General features: G+C 35.7%; 1 protein-coding gene across 4 annotated transcripts in view; it reads left to right on the top strand.

The window, feature by feature from the left end:
- NF1 (neurofibromin 1) overlaps positions 1–19981 on the top strand; it is a 261374-nt gene that overhangs the window by 44210 nt on the left and 197183 nt on the right. For all 4 annotated transcript variants that reach the window (XM_036837703.1, XM_036837701.1, XM_036837704.1 and 1 more), the window contains exons 2-4: positions 13408–13551; positions 15303–15386; positions 19209–19399. In XM_036837703.1, the coding sequence (XP_036693598.1) occupies positions 13408–13551; positions 15303–15386; positions 19209–19399 (419 nt within the window). The remainder of the gene's footprint in view (positions 1–13407; positions 13552–15302; positions 15387–19208; positions 19400–19981) is intronic.

The raw sequence follows: 19981 nt of genomic DNA, 5'->3' as shown, positions 1-19981 counted from the left end.
CTGTTTCAGATCTCTTTTATGGCTTCCCTGGTTAGGACAGACTCATTTGAGATAATCTCCCTTTTAAGTCAACTGATTAGGGACCTTAACTGCGTCCTCAAAGTCCCTTTTGCCATATAATATAACAGTCATGAAAGGGATATCCCTTCATAGTTGCAAGTCCTTCTCACTCTTAAGGAAGAGAATTATACAGGGTGTGTCCACCAAGGAATGAGACTCTTGGGGCTTAGTCATTAGCAGTCATCATAGTAGTAATCAGTAGGATAGTCAGTGAATACACAAGATTGCCCAAGAGAAAGGGAGAACAGAAGAGAGATTAGGGGATAATTTCAGAATTATTGATACCTTGAGGGTACATTTATTCATCTTTGTGTTTGTAGCACCTACGTTGCTATCTGGTACATAGCGGATATTCAATAAATGTTTGTTAGAATTCTTCCCTGATCTCAGATTTTGAAAAATTAATGTATAAATTTATATTATGTGTCCTTTTATGTATATAGTCTTTTTTCTTTTCTTGTGTGTAGTAAAATACACATAAAATTTACCATCTTAATCATTTTTAAATGTACAGTTCGGTGGTATTAAATACATTCACATTGTTGTGCAGCCATTACTACTATCCATCCCCATAATTTTTCATCTTATAAAACTGAAACTCTGTACCTATTAATCAGTAATTCCACATTCTCCCCTCCCTTTAGCTCCTGTCAACCACCATTATACTTTCTGTCTTTTGATTTTGACTACCTTAAGTATCTTGTATAAGTGGAATTATACAGTATTTGTCTTTTTTGTGACTGGTTTAGTTCATTTAGCATAATGTCTTCAAGATTCATTCATGTTGTAGCATTTTGGAGAATTTCTTTCCTTTTTAAGGCTGAATAATATTCCATTGTATGTATATACCACATTTTGCTTATCCTTTCATCTGTCAGTGGACACTTGGGTTCCTTCCATGTTTTAGCTGTTATGAGTAATACTGCCATGAACGTAGGTATACACATATCTCTTTGAATCCTACTTTCACTCCTTTTGAGTATATACCCAGAAGTGGAATTGATGGATCATATGGTAATTCTATTTTTAATTTTTTAGAGAAAATTTCATACTGTTTTCCACAGTGGCTGTACCATTTTATATTCCCATCAGCAACGCACAAAGGTTCCATTTTCTCCACATCCTCACCAACACTTGTTGGTTTTCTGTGTGTGTGTGTGTGTGTGTGTGTGTGTGTGTGTGTGTTTTGATATTAGCCGTCCTAATGGGTTTTGATTTGCATTTCCCTAATGATTAGTGATGTTGAGCATCTTTTCATGTGCTTATTGGCCATTTGTTTATCTTCTCTGGAGAACTAACTATTCAAGTCCTTTGTCCATTTTTGAATCAGGTTGTTTTTGTTATTGTTGAGTTTTAGGAGCTCTCTATATAGTCTGGGTATTAATCTCTTACCAGATACATGATTTGCAAATATTTTCTCCCATTCTGTGGTTTACCTTTTTGCTCTGTGGATAGTGCCTTTTTTTTTTTTTTCGGCCTCACCGTGTGGCATGCAAGATCTTTAGTTCCCCAAGCAGGTATCGAACCCCATGCTCCCTGCAGTGGAAGCATGGAGTCTTAACCACTGGACTGCCAGGGAAGTCCCTGGATAGTGTCTTTTGATGCACAAAATTTTAAAGTTTTCTTGAAGTCCAGTTTGTTTATTTTTTCCTTTGTAACCTGTACCTTTGTTGTCATATCCAAGATATCATTAACAAATTCAGGGTCATGAAGTGTACTATGTTTTCTTGTAAGAGTTTAATTGTTTTAGGTCTAACATTTAGGTCCTTGATCCACTTTGAGTTCCTTTTTGTATATGGTGTTAGGTAAGGGTCTAACTTCATTCCTTAGCATGTGGATACCCAGTTTTCCCAGTACCATTTGTTGAAAAGACTGTCCTTTCTCCTTTAATTGGTCTTGGCACCCTTGTCAAAAATCATTTGATGATATACAAGAGGGTTTATTTCTGGGCTGTCTGTTCTGTTCCATTGGTCTACATGTCTGTCTTCATGCCAGTACCATGCTGTTTTGATGACTGTAACTTTCTAATAAGTTTTGAAATCAAGAAGTGTGAATCTTCCAAGATTGTTCATCTTTTTCAAGATTGTTTTGGCTATTCAGGGTCCCTTGAGATACATATGAATTTTAGAATGGGTTTTTCTATTTTTGCAAATAATGTCTTTAGGATTTTTGATAGAGAGTGCATTGACTCTGCAGATCATTTTGTGTAGTATTGACAACTGAGATAATCATGTGGGGTTTTTTTCCCTTCATTTTGTTGCTGTGGTGTGTCACATTGATCAGTTTTCATATGTTGAACCATTCTTGCATTCCAGGAACAAATCCCACTTGGTCGTGGTGTATAATCAATGCTTTTAATGTGATGCAGAATTCTGTTAGTATTTTGTTGAGAATTTTTACATCAATGTTTATCAGGGGTATTGGTCTATAATTTTCTTGTAGTGTCTTTGGCTTTGGTATCAGGGTTATGCTGGCCTTATAGAGTGAGTTAGAAGTGTTCTTTTAATTTTGGGGGAAAGCTTTAGAAGGGTTGGTATTAGTTTTTCTTTAAATGTTTGGTAGAATTCACTAGTGAAGTGATCAAGTACAGGACTTTTCTTTTTTGGGAGATTTTTTGATTACTGATTCAATCTCCTTAGTAGTTATAGGTCTGTTCAGGTTTTCTATTTTTTTTGTGATTTAGTCTTGGTAAGTTTTGTGTTTCTAGGAATTTTTCCATTTTATCTAGGTTTTCCAATCTTTTTGGCATACAGTTGTTCATAGTACTCTCTTTAAATCCTTTTTAGTTCTGTAGAATTGATAGTAATGTCCCTACTTCCATTTCTGATTTTAGTGCTTTGAGTGTTCTCTCTTTTTTCTTGGTCCATTGAGCTAAAGGTTTGTCAATTTTGTTGATCTTTTTGAGGAACCAACTCTTGATTTCACTGATTTTCCTCTATTGTTTTTCTATTACTATTTTGTTTATCTCTGCTCTCATCTTTATTTCTTTCCTTCTCCTAGATTTGGGTTTCCTTTGTTCTTCTTTTTCTAGTTCCTTAAGTTGTAAAGTTAGGTTGTTGAGTTGAAAGTTTTCGTGGTTTTTTTTTTTTTTTTTGTTAGTTTCCTTGTTTTTAAACAATTTTTTTTTTTTTTAAAGGGAATTATTTATTTATTTATTTATGGCTGTGTTGGGTTTTCGTTTACTGTGCGAGGGCTTTCTCTAGTTGTGGCAAGTGGGGGCCACTCTTCATCGCAGTGCGCGGGCCTCTCACTATCGCGGCCTCTCCCGTTGCGGAGCACAGGCTCCAGACGCGCAGGCTCAGCAATTGTGGCTCACGGGCCTAGTCGCTCCGCGGCATGTGGGATCTTCCCAGACCAGGGCTCGAACCCGTGTCCCCTGCATTGGCAGGCAGATTCTCAACCACTGCGCCACCAGGGAAGCCCAGTTTCCTTGTTTTTAATGTAAGCATTTATGGCTATAAATTTCCCCCTTAGCACTGCTTTCACTGCATCCCATAAGCTTTGATTTGTTGTGTTTTCATTTTCATTCATCTCTAAGTATTTTCTAATGTCCCTTGTGAGTTCTTCTTTGAAACATTGGTTGTTTAAAAGTATAATGTTTAATTTCCACAGTTTTTTGAATTTTCCAGTTTTACTTTTGTTACTGATTTCCAACTTCATTCCATTGTGGTCAGAGAAGATACTTTGCATATCTATCTTTTAAAATCTATTGAGATGTTATTTGTGTTCTTACCTATGGTTTAACCTATAAAATGTCCCATGTACACTTGAGAAGATTGTATATTCTATTGTTGGATGGAGTATTTTGTACATGTATATTAGGTCAAATTGTTTTATTGTGTTGTTTGAGTCCTCTGTTTCCTGACTTATCTTCTGTCTGGTTGTTTTCTCTGTTATTGTGAGTGGAATGTTGAAGTCTCCAACTATTATTGTAGAACTCTGTTTCTCCCTTCAATTCTGTCAGTTTTTGCTTCATGTGTTTTGTTTTTTTTTAATTGTGACCATGTCACATGAAGTTTTTTTAAAAAAAATAATTAATTAATTTTTGGCTGTGTTGGGTCTTTGTTGCTGCACGCAGGCTTTTTCTAGTTGTGGTGAGCAGGGGCTACTCTTCGTTGTGGTGTGTGGGCTTCTCATTGCGGTGGCTTCTCTTGTCGCGGAGCATGGGCTCTACGCACACGGGCTTCAGTAGTTGTGGCATGTGGGCTTCAGTAGTTGTGGCTTGCAGGCGCTCGAGTACAGTCTCAGTAGTTGTGGCACATGGGCTTATTTCCTCTGTGGCATGTGGGATCCTCCTAGACCAGGGCTCAAACCTGTGTCCCCTGCATTAGCAAGCAGATTCTTAACCACTGTGCCACCAGGGAAGTCCCTGCTTCATGTATTTTGATGGTCTGTAATTAGCTATGTAAATGTTTATAATCTATCTTCTTGCTGTATTGAACCTTGTATTAATTTATGATGTCCTTCTTTGTCTCATAACTTTTTTTGATTTAAAGTCTATTTTGTCTTATATTAGTATAGCCTACTCTCTTTTGATTACTGTTTGCATAGAATATTTTTTTCCATTCCTTCTTCTTTAACCTGTTTGTGTCTTTGGATATCGAGTGAGTCTCCTGTAGGCAACTTATAGTTGGGTCATGTGTTTTTATCCATTCTGCCAAATCTGTCTTTTGATTGGAGGGTTTAATCTAATTACATTTTAAGTAATTACTGATAAGAGGGGATTTACTGCTGTCATCATGCTATTTGTTTTCTATATGCCCTATAGCTTTTTTTGGTCCCTCATTTCCTACATTACTGTCTTCTTTTGTGTTTACTTTTTGTAGTGGAATGTTTAAATTCCTTTCTCATTTCCTTTTTGTATATTCTACAGCTATTTTCTTTGTGGTTACCAGAGGGATTACATTGAATGCCCTAATGTTATAACACTCTCACTTGAATTTATACTGCTTAACTCTGAGTTTTGACAAATACACACATTCATGTAATCCTCACCATGATCAAGATACAAGAAGTTTCATTACCCCCAAAATTCCCTCGTACCCCTTTGGCCAGGAGGGGAGGTGGTGGCAAATCCTGAGGGGACATCTGTTGTCTTGCAGGGGAGAGGCCTCTGAATTGTCTTCACACAGGCGTGGGGAATGCTTGCTCTTAGTAACAGTAATGGGCCACTTCTGTAGACTTTGACAGTTCAGGGCAATTTGGAGATAAAAGATTTTGGGGAGCACCAACCCAGATGTTTCCATTACATGTGTCAGAGTCTTATTATTCTTTGCGAACCACAGCTCTCTGATCTTGGCGTAGCAGACCTGCCTTGTTTGGGAGTTTAATTTTTGGAGCCTAGCAACTCTGATAATTCTGGTTCTTGTCCTTAGGTTTCTTTGCCTTCCTGCTGGAGGAGAGGAGAGCATCTTTGTGTGCTTCCAGAGAGGCCTTCTGGCTTTCATACTTAGCTTCTAATTGGCAGTCAGCTTTCTGTTATCTTTTTTCACAGAGCTCAAATAGTTTAGTAATATTCTTCAAATTCAATTGTTTTTGAGGTTACCGTTTCTCCTTCATTGCCAGCTTTAAATTCACATCTTAGCACCTGCTCCGTCTGCCCTGAGAGCCTAGTGCAGGATGTTCATTAAGGTGTTCCCTTGGGATGCACACCTGAGAGAAGGGAGGATTGCAGATGCAGAATTCATGGTACAATGCAGGCCCAGAATCAGGTTTGGCCAACCCCTTTGGGGAGCTCTGGAGCTAGAATGGCCCTTTTGAGTTTCCCAGAATTGGGCTGAGGTATTCCGGCCTTTATATTGCCATATCAATTGGTCATTGGATGTGGGCTGCCCAGGAGGGGTTTCACCTGGGCAGGATCATTCTCTGCAGGTGAGGCGATCCCTAAGGTGCTGACTGACAGCTCTCCGGCAGTTAAGTCCTTACGTGAAGGGGGAGCTGAGCAGTGCCTCAGTGTCTACCAAAATTCCCCTGTATCCACTAGGAGCGACCAGTTTGTTTTTGTTTTTTTAGTTTCATTAACTCATGGATTTAAATATGTATATATTTAGCAAACTTGCCATTGACTTATAAGTATGGAAAGATGCACAAATGTATGTAAATATACAGCTCAATAAATGTTTGCCAAGTAAACACAGCAGTGTAACCCGTACAGAGATCAGGAAATAGAACAGTGCTAGCAATCCAGGAGCTCCTCTTTCCCCTTCCTTTTCCTTCTGGTCATTACTTGCTCTTCCCAAGGGTCTCTGCTATCCTGACTTGAATTTAACATGTTTTTGAAATTTGTGTAACAATCATACAGTAAGGGATCTTTTGTTCTGACTTCTTTCACTCAGTATTATATTTATGAAATTAAGTTTATAGCTGTAAGTCATTTATTCCCATTGCTGTAGAGTTTTTCTTTGTTTGAATATACCATTTTTAAAAACCATTTCTGCTGTTGATAGACATTTGGAGTGTTTCCAGTTTTTGGAAATTACGAAAGCACTGCTATAAACATAGCTGAACATATCTTTTGGTGAACATATGTACACATTTCTCTTGGGTATATACTTAGTGAAGTTGCTAAGTACAGTTGGCCCTCTGTATCCGTGGGTTCCACACCTGTGGATTCAACCAATGCATATAAAAAATATTTGGGGAAAAAAAATTCCAGTAAGTTCCAAAAAGCAAAATTTGAATTTGCCAAGCAACTGGCAACTATTTACGTAGCATTTGCATTGTATTTAAAACTATTCATGGCATTTATATCGTATTAGGTATTATAAGTAATCTAGAGATGATTTAAAGTATATGTAAGTATGTGCGTAGGTTATGTGCAAATATTATGCCATTTTATATAAGGGACTTGAGTATCACAAATTTTGGTATCCTCTGGGCTCCTGGAACCAATGTCCTGCAGATTTGGAGGGATGACTGTATGTATATGTTCCATTTTAGCAGATAATGTCAGTCTTCCAAAGTAATTACTGATTTACACTCCTACTTGTAATGTACAAAAGTTCCATTTGCTCTGATTTGCCCCTGTTTATTTAGGATGTTACCCTCCAGGCTGTACAATTAAGAACTGGGTGTATTTACTAGGGTCCCTCTCTCTTTAGCAGGTTCTGTACTCTAATCTTTGTCTTCTGCGGCTGTGAGATTTTGAAATTCTGTTCTGCTTTTCAGAAGTTTTTTGGCTTAGCTTTTTTACCATTTTCCACCCAACTATGCATTTGAGACTCCCTCATGTCTTCAATTGTGTCACTCCAGCTCTCAGTGACAACCAGAATCTCTGATGGTTCCTCTTTCCCTCAACAGAGGTACTTTGCTTGGGAAAGGCAAAAAAAAAGACTTTTTTTTTTGTGTGTAGGGGGGCCCAGATTCTGCACATGCCCCAGGGCGGGAGGAAACAGCTGCAGAAGATCACCTTGCTTCTCCGTAGTTCACCCTTTTTTGGAAACTTAGCCTCTCTAGTCCTCATTCCTTCAGTAGCTCTCTAAAATCTTTAAACAGTTGATTTTTGTATTTTTTCTTTTTTTTGTGTGTGTGAATTTGGGGGAGGGAGGTGTTGTTTTGCTGTGAATTACTCTACCTTGGAAGCAGAAGTATAGATTAAAACATATTTGATGTTTCGATAAATTAAAATTGTTGTCCTTAACAGTGTTCAAATTATTCCATTTCTGGTCAGTGGGAGCCTCCTCAAAATTTATTCCTGAGTCTTTTTGACTCGACCCTTTGATAGCTTTCTTTGGCAGCTTTCTTGCTATCTGGTATGACAAAGTGTTCCAGGTTCATCAGGTACCTTTTTGCCTCAGATGTGGAATCAGCCATTTTCTGAAGGCGTCCCAATTCCTTTTACCAGGAAATGGAATCTCAAGATCATTACTGCAGGGTTGGTCATTGTTTCTAGGCATTTTCAGCAAACAAAGGGGGAAAAATATATTTTATTTTCTTCATACAAGATAAAACTACATTAAGAATTGATATAGATACTTCCAGTTCCAATTCAAGACTACAGGGTTTTTACTTTACTGTTCCTCTCCTGTACTGAGAGTCGCAGTTTTTAATGACACCAGTAGTGACAGAATTAAAATATCACCGAATCACTCATTTCCATGATCCCACAATACATACAGGATCAAGATTTATCTTCATATTTTTGTCCCTAGAGTATATTCCATTAGGAAGTGAACCTAATATGATTTAAAATAACTTAGAATAGTTCTTCTCTTTGTGACTATGCCATTAAAAATTTGGATACAAATTTCAGTTCATTTGTTTATTTTTGATTTCTATTTTATTTTTTAGAATTTTAATTTAATTTTATATTTACATAAATTACATAATTTCAAAATAAAATCTATAAAAACCAGGGAATATAGATTCTATCCTCGACACCTCTCCTTTATTTTCTTTCACTTCCTAAAGGTAACCACTTAAAAGTTTTTAAGTTTCATCCTTCTGTTTTTGTATGTGTGAAGAGGTGTGTGTGTGTGTGTGTGTTTATTTCTCCTCCCACTTCTTAGATGAATGGTAGCATACTGTATACTCTTTTCTTCACCCTGTTTTTTTAACTTAAAGATATATCCTGGAGACTGTTCCATAGTTTGATGAATTTGGACTCATTTCTGTCATATTTTTTATGTTACATTTATATTTATACAAGTATTTTATTTAAGTCATTTTTAATTGTGTGGTCTATGTTATTTGCTCTCCCAGCGTATTTTTTGGTATTTCAGAAGGTTTTTGTATTAGGGTTCAGTCAGGGAAGCTGATTGTGTAATGTGGGAAGGGACTTATTATGGAAATTAGACCATATACAATTTTGAGAGGACTCACAGGGTGAAGATCTAGAAGGGGGAATTGGAGGATCAGAGAAGGAGTCACTAGTCAGATCCTCTAAATCAGTGGCAATGGGTAGACAAGTTGGAGCTTTTAGGGAAATCTGAGAAGCCAACTATGTCCAGCCACTGAAGTGGGACTGTGAAGAAGAAGCTTAAAGAGAGCCACGTGGGAAACTCTTGCTGTGTTTAGTTACCCCCTCTGAGGAGGTTTTCACCTAAGCATCTGGTGGTGGGCTTGTGCCACTGCTCACCCAGCACAAACCAGCAGTTTGTATTTTTGTTCTGTTGGTTACTTTTATATTGATGCCTTTGTATAGTACTCTACTTTCCTCCCTTTCTTGGGAGGGGAAGTTGTTATATAGTGGTTTTCTTCTGTAAGCAATATTGAAACAGCTAGTAACTTATTCTCATCTCCTCAGCCAGCATTTGGTTTAAAATAATACCCTTTTACTCTTAGTACCATAAGGTAATCAGGAAACATCCTACTTTTTGTATACTCTCACTACCCTCTCCCCATTTTTGATAATTGTACTGTATCTATACTGTCATTACACATAGCAATTACATAGTGTGTTTTTTCTCTTACTATCATCATTTATTCTCAGTTCTTTTAATAAATGTGTATTTAATGGTCCTTCGTAATGTGGATGTGTCTCCTGTTATTTTGGTTGACTGAAGTATATTCTCTAGTAGATTCCTCAGGAAAGGCTTACGGGAACAATATTTCCTGGGTTCTTGCAGTTCAGAACAGTTTGATTGTCACCATTGTACTTGGGAGTCAGTTTGCCTGCATATAAAATCCTTGGTTTACTTTATCTTCTCTTGAGAATATTAAAATGTTATTTCATTTTCTATTAGCATATAGTATTGTCAAAGTCTGATGACAGTCTAATTTTTGTTTTTTTGTGTAAGTGGCTTTCTCTTTCTGCCTGAGTGTTCAAAGGATTTTTTTTTTTTCTTGTTCACAGAAGGTCAATAGTTGTACTAAAATATGCCCTGGTATTGGTCATTCTGGGTCAGTTTTTCCAGGTATGCGGTATGCCCTTTAAATATATAGTTTCAAGTGCTTTTGAAAAATTTCAGCAACGTTTTCTTGAATTCTAGTTTCTAATATTCATTCTACTCCATTGATTTGATTTCCTTCTTTGAGGACTCCTATTATACATATGTTGGATCTTGTTTGCCTGTCTGTCACTTCATTGCAAATCCCATCTCATTTTTCTTTTCTTTTCTTTTTTTTTTTATATTAGAATTTTCCTCCTATTTACCTTCTTTTTCTCTTAAAGCATTATATATATATATATTTTTTTAAAATAAATTTATTTTATTTATTTATTTCTGGCTGCATTGGGTCTTCATTGCAGTGCGTGGGCTTCTCATTGCGGTGGCTTCTCTTGTTGCGGAGCATGGGTTCTAGGTGTGCAGGCTTCAGTAGTTGTGGCACATGGGCTCAGTAGTTGTGGCTCGTGGGCTCTAGAGCACAGGCTCAGTAGTTGTGGTGCATGGGCTTAGTTGATCCGCAGCATGTGAGATCTTCCCGGACCAGGACTTGAAGTTCAACCATGTCCCCTGCATTGGCAGGTAGATTCTTAACCACTGTGCCACCAGGGAAACCCTATATTTTGTTTTATTCACGCTTTAATATCTTCTGGTTAGTCTTCACTTCTGAAATGATTTTTCTTTTTTTTTTCTAATTCTTTCCTGAGTTTTGTCAACTTATTTCTATTTGTAATTCTAATTTGTTATTTCATATCTTTAGTCATTTAAAAAATTTCTCTTGGCTCATTTTGAATTAATAATTTACAGTTTCATCTGTTGGTGAACATATCTTTTTGGCATGTTTTCATTTTCTGTTGCAATGTTATTCTGTCTCTTCTTTTTTCTCAAAATAACTTCACATATGATTTGACTACAGTGTTTTCTGTTGCTCATTTTTATGTGAAATTAGTTTTCCTGAATTGGTAGGAGAGAAATGTGGGCCAGGATAATTTCTATCTTCATGGCTGTGGAGCTCTTCCATTGCTTTCATGAAATTAAATGAATACGTCATCTCATTCTTTGTGAGCTCTCTTGGCTTCCTTCCTCTTTTCCACCTTTATCTGGATCTTTTTCTTTTGCCCTGTTGTTCTTGTTTCAGTCTGGAGTGAATCTCAGCAATTTCTTCTCAGCATGGGCTTCATCCTTGAAGGGAGTGTTTCTTTAGCTGGTTAGTTTAGAACTGTGCTGTCCAGTGGGTACAATGTCTACTTAAATTTAAGTAAAATAAATTAAAATAAAATTAAACATTTGATTCATCATTTGCATTAGCCACATAACAAGTGCTTAATAGCCATATATGGCTAGTGGCTACTGTAATAAACACTGTTGATATAGTATAATATCCTAACCACAGAAAGTTCTGTTAGACAGTGATGGTTTAAAGTGTGCTTTCTTCTTTTCAGACTTTATTGTAGACCTTTTTCACACATGTGCCAATTGCCATGTGTACAAAACCCCCTGTATTTTAGCTAAGCTTCTAAACTTGTCCTGCTGTAATTTTCATTGAGGATGTAATGCAGTTTGGGTATTTTCCTTGTCAGATCCATCAAACATTCTGCTTCCCTTTGCTCTCTCTTGCACAGATGCTTATACCACACCAGTTTTGTAGCTGTAAGTGGTTTGTTCTTATTTGCTGCTTGTATTTTGGTTATTGTGGGGTGCCTTGTCCCCTAATTTTGATGTAGATATGGTCCATGGGTTTTGCGATTCTAGCTTCTTTGCTATTTTATGAGGGGGTGTATTAGTCAGGGTTCTCTAAAGAAACAGAACCAATACAGGGGAGATAGAAAGGTCTGAAGGCCTGAGAACCAGGAACACTAAGGGCAGGAGATCAATGTCTCAGCTTAAGTAGTTAAGCAAAAGGGACCAATTCTTCCTCCTTCTGCCTTTTTTATTCTATTCAGGCCCTCCGTGGATTGGCTGATGCCCACCCACATTGGAGGGGGTGCAAACTGCTTTACAGAGTCCACCTATTCAAATGCTAATTTCATCTGGAAACACCCTCAGAGACACACCCAGAAATAGTGTTTAGCCAAATATCTGTGTGCTCTATGATCCAATCAAGTTGACATGTAAAATGAACCCTCACAGAGGGATTTGGGGAGATTCACAAGCTACATTGCAGCCACTGCCATCTTCTCTCTCTCTCTCTTTTTAAGGATATTAACAATTCTTAATTTTCTTAATATCAAATGTAAAAGATCTTATGGGTATTTATTTGCATTTTTTAACAGTTTATTTTTTTAGACCAGTTTTAGGGTCACAGAAAAATTGAGTGGAAGGTGAAGAGTTTTCCCATATGCCCTGTGCCTCCACACATGCACAGACTCCCTTATTATCAGCATCTCCCACTAGAGTGGTACACTGGTTACAATTGATGAACCCACATTGACGTGTCATAATCACCCAAAGTCCACAGTTTACATTACAGTTTCCTCTTGGTGCAGCCACTGCCATCTTCTACAATCCTCTTTTTTTGGTCTTTCAGATTTTTTTCTCTCCATAATCTTGTAACATTATGTAATTCTGTAGCTTCTGTTCTGCCCTATCTTCTAAACCCTAAACATGCTTCTCCTCTTTTATTTAGTATTTCTTTACCATCAAATTAGTCACATTATTAACTGACTAAGCAAACTTGGGCATGCTGCTTGGTCTCTTTACACCTTTTGTTGCACCATTTTAAAAATGAGGAAGCTGGACTCAGGTTTGTTTCTTCACGGAGGAACCTCATCAGTGTTCTCTGTTAGTGTTAGCAGGATCTAATATTTAAACAGTAAATATATTCGTGATGCTTTCAGTACAGAATGCTGCTCTTAAACAGGGTAGAGATGAACTTCCTGGTAGTGCGACTTAGTTCATTCTCAGATAAATATAGGTAAATATAAATATAATATCTCCCTTAAAAGATATTTTTTTCCATGAGATTTATCTCTTTGTTGTTCTGTTACTCCCTCAGCTGTGTACCTGAGGGTGATTATCTTACCTGAATCAGTCTTACTATGTATATTCCAGGCTTTACAGCTTGTTTTCTTTTCTGCACAGTCTGCCGTTATTTGCCATTATTGACTAGAGGTCTAAGGCATAGATTTTCTTGGTCTGTTGTTCTTTTAATGCTTGAGTTCAATATATAAAGGAAAAGATTGCATTTTATTGCAGACATTTTTCTCTGAAATAATTTTTAGCTACAAGGAAGTAGCTCTATTTCTGAGTCATCATTCTGTCTTACATAGTGCTGGGTAAAGATTTAATTTTGTAGATAGAGATTTATGACTTCTAGAAAGAAAGCTGCAAAAAGTTGAAATTTCTAAAGAATTTTAGATTTGCTATAAATTCCTTTATATATTGAAAATTGGAGCTTGAGATACAAATATAGGTAATTGTGGTTGATAAAATTTTCCTAATATCTCATGATTTTCAATGAGAAATAGAGTTCTCGGTAGTCATTTTAAAATGTAAGCTAACATTTTTTTTTTTTTTTCCTCAGCTTCCAATAAAAACAGGACAGCAGAACACACATACCAAAGTCAGTACCGAACACAACAAGGAATGTCTTATCAATATTTCCAAATACAAGTTTTCTTTGGTTATAAGCGGCCTCACCACTATCTTAAAGAATGTTAACAATATGGTGAGTGTTTGCATTACTGTTTTACGGGAGAATTTGGTTTGTTTTTGATTTTAAAATTTGGAACAGCATATTTTGAAGTATGTAAAGTCATTTTCTGTGGACTCTGGACATAAACATCTTAATTTATGGATGAGCACAGGTAACCTTTTAACTTTCTTTTTAGATTTTAATTCTTTTTCTTAGATACTTGTCTTATTTGTGACCCTATCTACTGTTCCATTTTTCTGGAATTACGATTTCATACAGATTTTGTCATATTTAAATTGACCATAGTAATCTATTAAAATCTTTTCCTTAGCTTCTCATTTGAATGTTTACATTCAGATTGTCCCAGTCCTAAGTAGATGGTAAATAAAATATGACTTTGTAGTCCTAAAATGTGAGATTGCTTTTGTGAAGATGCTGTTTTATTTCCTTCGTCCTGTAACTTGTGACAGATTCCATGGTAGAGAACCTGTGTTGAAACAGTTTTCCTCAAATACCTATTTCATCAAGTATTTCCACTGTCAAAAGCTCATAATTGCCTCTTTTTTTCCTGTTTTATAAAATCTGTTTACATTCCCTAGACTTAAAGGTACTCCAACTATTTTCTCTCTGTACCTTTGAACATATTATTTCTCCTCTTGCTGTCAGGTGATTCTTTCCTCTGTGTCAATTTCTATCTAAAATCTCCTTCATACTCAGTTCAGAACAACTGATCTGGATATTTCTTGATTAACTCCAAACTGCTCTGCTTGTTTTGAGCACTTATAACCACAATTTATACTGTTTGCATTGAGCAGTGAAACTGATTTCTGGTTGTAGATTGTGAAAATCAGTACCATTTTCATAGTCACATCATCTTTGGTGTGTTTTCTTTTTAAAAAGTTGATTGGAAGATACCCCGGGCTTACAAAATTGGTAAACTGGAGGAGTGGGCAATCATATTTTCTCTTTATGGAAAAAAATTAAGATTTTCTGAAAAAAGGACCTTTTATAAATATGTAAAGTGACTTACAGAAATACATTTAAGATTTTATGGAACTCTTCTGTTGCATAGTGTGTGGGTCATACTGATAGGATTTTACTTTTATAGATAAGTGGCCATGTTCTCAGATTGAAAATGTTTTAGTATTTGGACCCTTCTTTTAAAAACAAAAACAGTATTGAGATATTGGCATTCATTTAGTGCTTATTGAGTAAACTGAATTGTGGAAACCATAGTCTGCTGTTAATAGTGTAGTATTTGATTTAAAGATAGTGAATGCTTAAAACTCGCTTTAATTGGTGTTACAGCATTTTGTTGCTGTAAGAGTTAGGCTTTGATTATTTTGTGGCATCAAAGTGTGGTTAAATGTTCAGTTCAAGATTCTGGTAAAGATCTATATGTGTATCTAAATCCTACATATTTTTTTCTATATTGTTCAAATCTAAATTTTACTTAAAAAATAACAGAACATGGGATTTTCCTAATGTTACCATCTCTTTAATGCTGTTTGTTTCAAAGTACATTTACTACATATTTTTAAAGTATAAACCAGAGTATCTTTTACTGTGGCAGGCTGATGGCAGATTGTTTGCCTGAGAATTTATTTTGTGTGAGCATTAGGATAAAATCAGAAATAATAGATTTAATTATACTATGATCTGGGAGATACAATGATTTATCTATTGATTTTCTTGATCCTTAGTCCCTCACTTTTCAGATGTGTGCTGATTTGTAGTGGAGAGTAATAACCAACTTTTAGTGTTCTGAATATCTTTTCTTTTAGAGAATATTTGGAGAAGCTGCTGAAAAAAATTTATATCTCTCTCAGTTGATTATATTGGATACACTGGAAAAATGTCTTGCTGGGGTGAGTAAATCTATTCTTGAATAGGCAGGTTTTGTGCCTTCAGTTTTGAGAATGATCTGATGTACTGAAGCACAGGTGTGGACAAGAAGAGGCATGGACTTTCTGTCTAAGACGTACGAAAATGAATTTTGTTAACAGAGCTGACTGGGTAGCATAGAGAAGTTTTCAAGAAAAAATTATATTCTCATCTTTTGTAAATTAAATAGATATTAAGATTACTTATAAAGTGTTAAGCTTGAGTTACATCTCTCTCTCTCTCAGGTTTTCTAGAAAAAATTTTGTGGAAAAGTTACTATTTCATTTAACTAATTTCTCCAGTTGGTTAGGCCTGTGGCATTGCTTAGCTGTCAAAGAATGTGATGTTAAAGACCAAGAGAATCTTGTTTCCCCCTGTGTGAATCTGATTTTATATTTTACTTTTCAAATCTATGTAAAAGAGAACTTAAAAAATTAAAACTGTTACTATTACTGTGATAGATCCTACCTTAAGAACACTTGTTATGTAAATATGAACATATAAAATAGATATGTGGAGGAGTAGTTGAGTACAAAACAATTGTTTCTCATGTTTCCTCTAAATAGTTATCTCAGAGTTTTCAACCATGACTTAATTAGAAATTTTTCAAGAATGTTTCTGGTTACTTATTTATTTGGCTGCATCGGGTCTTAGTTGCAGCATGTGGGATCTTGCGTTGCAGTGCGCGGGCTCTTCATTGCGGCGTGCGGCCTTCTCTAGTTGTCGCAGGCGGGCTTCTCTCTGGTTGTTGCACACAGGCTTCTCTCTAGTTGTGGTGCGTGGGCTCCAGTGTGCGCGGTCTCAGTAGTTGCGGCGTGCAGGCTCAGTATTTGTGGTGCATCGGCTTTGTTGCCCCTCAGCATGTGGGATCTTACTTAGTTCCCCGACCAGGGATTGAACCTGCATCTCCTGCATTGGAAGGTGGATTCTTAACCACTGGACCACCAGGGAAGTCCCCAAGAATGTTTCTGTTGTATAAAGCATAGTGCTTCTATACTTCAGTAGCTTTAATTCTTCCTGGAAAATGGTAGGAGTTTACATAAATATATAAATTTAATACCTCCATTTTAAAGATCTGTCTATTCAATATGTATTGGGGTTAACTTATTTCTTCTGAGATTATAATCTCTCTTCCTTTGACCCATCTTTTGCTTTTATTCAGAATTGCTTCTCTCTTCCACATATGTTATAATTGTTCTTTTTAGTAAAACTAGATGGGAAGGGACTCTGACATATGAGGACTGATCAATTGAGAACAGAGAGAACAGTCAAAGTGTTTAAAGAAGGGGTAGCGTCGGGAGTTGGAAAAGGGGTAGGGTAGGGAATTGGAAAAAATAATTATATTCACACAATGATGTATCCTTAGGGAAGAGAAGTATAATATTTAAGACTATAGGCCACAAAACCTAAGCATAATGTTTTAAATTCTTTTATTGACCCTTGTCCACATTCCAAAATTGTGTGACAGTGCTTATAAATTTTCTTCTTAAATTGAGGACGAGCTAGTTCTGTTTTAGCTTTGTGCTATGTATTAATTTGTGATGGGCTGTTCATTTGTAAAATAGAGTGAAAGAGCAAAAAAGCTGTTAAATAGGATGATGGAATTTTGAAGGTGGACAATTTTTCAACTTCTCTTGAATCAGTTCTTTGTAGTGGTCTTATTACTTTGATTGTAGATGCCAATATATCAGTGACACCTGTGTTTGAATGGGGGTAGGCTGGTTTATTGCCTCTTCAGTTCTACATCTTTTCTCCATTAACATTTATAATTGAGAGGTAGTGGTAAAGGTATTTTGGATAATGATCACTGATATCATTGATCCCTGTTTAATTTGATACTCTTTGGAGATAGCCTAATTGAAGCCCTACTAAGTGGGCATGGTACAGCTTTTATAATACATAAAATATATATTAGCTTGCTCTGCTCTATTGAAAATGTATAAATTTTTAAATTAAATTTATAATTAAAAATAATACTATTCATATTATTGAACAGCTGTGTTTTTCTGGATTGCCTTCAATGACTTTATGGTTGTGTCCTGATTTTCCTTTTTACTTTTTTATTTATTTTATTTTTTATTAAAAATTTTTTTTTACAGTAGGTCCTTGCTGGTTATTGATTTTCCTTTTTAGATCAAAGTAAGTTGAGACAGTTTAAGAACTGAGCCCTATAGTACATATTTATCATATTAGTAGTTGAACTAGCTAAATGAAAGTGAACAAATACTTATCAATATCATGATTAAAACCAAAATTTTGTGAGTAAAATTTTGTAGAATTTGAGGAATCTTAAGTATTTTTGATCCTGTATATATGACCATTATTCAAAAGATTGAACACTTCTATAATTTTTATTTGTATATTAATTGGAGTTGGTTTCAACACCTGTATTGTCTGGTTAGCCTATAAATAAGAAAGAGCATTGTAACTCAAATTTTGCAGGTTTTTGTGATATCTGTTTATTTACTGTCCAAATATTTCAATGTATTTGCATCTGAAAGCTTTTGGGATGCAATTACAGATTTGATCATAGCACACTTACAAAAATTTGTTCTTTGTCATCATGCTTGGTATTATCAAAATTGTCATTCATATAAGGATACTAAAGCCGTTAGGTAAAATACTGATGTGGAACAGTCTATTTTCAACTAAGGGTAGCTTATCCATTGGCTGTTTTGTTAATTGTAGAGATTTATTTTACAAAGTAGAAACCTCAGTGTTAACACCAAAGTTATCAAACTTGGTGTCATTAACAGAGAGACCACCTGGCATTATGTACTTCGGATGTGATGTAATACGAACTGTAGTGAATTTTACCTAATGTTTAACTTGAATCTAATCAGACTGTTATATTTAGATTCCAGCTTAACAGAAAATATAACAACTAGGAGAACAAGTTTCACCACTAAGACATAATCAGGTCAATAATATACAACATTTTGTAAGGCAACTGGTCTATTTTCTTAAAAAAAGTCAGTGTTATGGAAAATAAAAATGATCTATATGGTGTGTAAGGGGGAAATAGTTTTAGGATAAAGAGACTAAAGGAATGTTACAATCATGCTGCAATCTGTGAACCTTTTTTGGATCCTGGTTGAATAAAACAAGAATAGCTATGAAAGACATTTAGGGGGCAGTTGGGGAAATTTGGATACGGTTTGGGTATTAGCTGATCTAAGGGAATTTTTTATTTCTCCTTGGTGTGATGATTGCATTGAAGTTATATTGGAGAATTTTCTTATATTTTAGAGATGCCGAAGTAAGTTAGTAATGAAGTAATGATGTTTGTAATTTACTTTGAAGTGGTTAAACCAAAACAAAATTATTTGTAATAAGTAATATCTACCTGTTTTGGTCAGTCTGCCCAAAGTTAGATGTGATTGCTCACCCAGGAATTAATTTGGACGTTGAGACAGATGACGCAGTGCACTCACCAGTGAATATGAGTAAAGTTTATTTAGGACTCACAATAAGCTAGGGATTCCCAGGAAGGGAAGGGCTTAGGAAGGGATTTGATGAACAGGGGAACAAGCAGAAATTGGGGTGCTGAGGAGGATGGATGGGGGTACCTGGACTTTTCTTGTGATTAAGAAGTGAAAGATGGAACCACCCTCTTTATTAAACTAATTGTAGATAGATAAAGCAAACATGATGAAATATTAACAATTGTGGAATCTAGGTGATGAGTATATGGGTGTTTGTTATTCTGTTTCATCTCTTATGTATGTTTGAAATTTTCCATAATAGAAAATATTTACAGGTAAGTTTAAGAAAGTTTTAGAATTATGTGATTATTTCTGTTTTAGCAACCAAAGGACACGATGAGGTTAGATGAAACGATGCTGGTCAAACAGTTGCTGCCAGAAATCTGCCATTTTCTTCACACTTGTCGTGAGGGAAACCAACATGCAGCTGAACTTCGGAATTCTGCCTCTGGGGTTTTATTTTCTCTCAGCTGCAACAACTTCAATGCAGTCTTTAGTCGAATTTCTACCAGGTTAGTGTGTAAATTTACATAGGAATGTTGTAAGTAATGTAAAATTTGTCTACATAAAAGTAAAAAGTTGACAGAAATGAGTTTAACCTGGGCTTCTGTTGAAATTTTATGCATTGATTTCTTTGAAATTTTTATTTTGTAATGTTGTGTTATTGGTGGGTACAGTTAAATGCGAGTACTACGATAAACTTGAAAGTCTAAATTTTAGGAAAAAAATGTCACCCATGACCGGGCTTTTTTTTTTTTTTTTTTTTTAATACTATTGATAGGTATAAATTTTGGGTTTGGCTTTTTAACGTATTATTCCTTGTAATGAAATTAGTCAATCAGAATAATAGATGAGTAGTCAGAATTCTAATGATCTTAATGCTCTGATCCTTATCACAAGCTCCTAAGTTATCAAAAAACAAAACAAAACAAAAAACCAAACCAGCAGTGTGGAAGCACAAGGAAATGAGTAATTCTAGAAAGTAATTCTAGTAAGTGTATGAACTGTGAAATCTCCCATTTGTTGAGCATTTACAGCATGTGCTATGCTGTTTGATCTTCACAGTATCCCTGAAATGTAGGTGATACCGCATT

Source organism: Balaenoptera musculus, chromosome 20, assembly GCF_009873245.2.
Source record: "Balaenoptera musculus isolate JJ_BM4_2016_0621 chromosome 20, mBalMus1.pri.v3, whole genome shotgun sequence".
In the NCBI taxonomy this organism is placed as follows: domain Eukaryota; kingdom Metazoa; phylum Chordata; class Mammalia; order Artiodactyla; family Balaenopteridae; genus Balaenoptera; species Balaenoptera musculus.
This window is presented reverse-complemented; position numbering and strand designations above follow the sequence as displayed.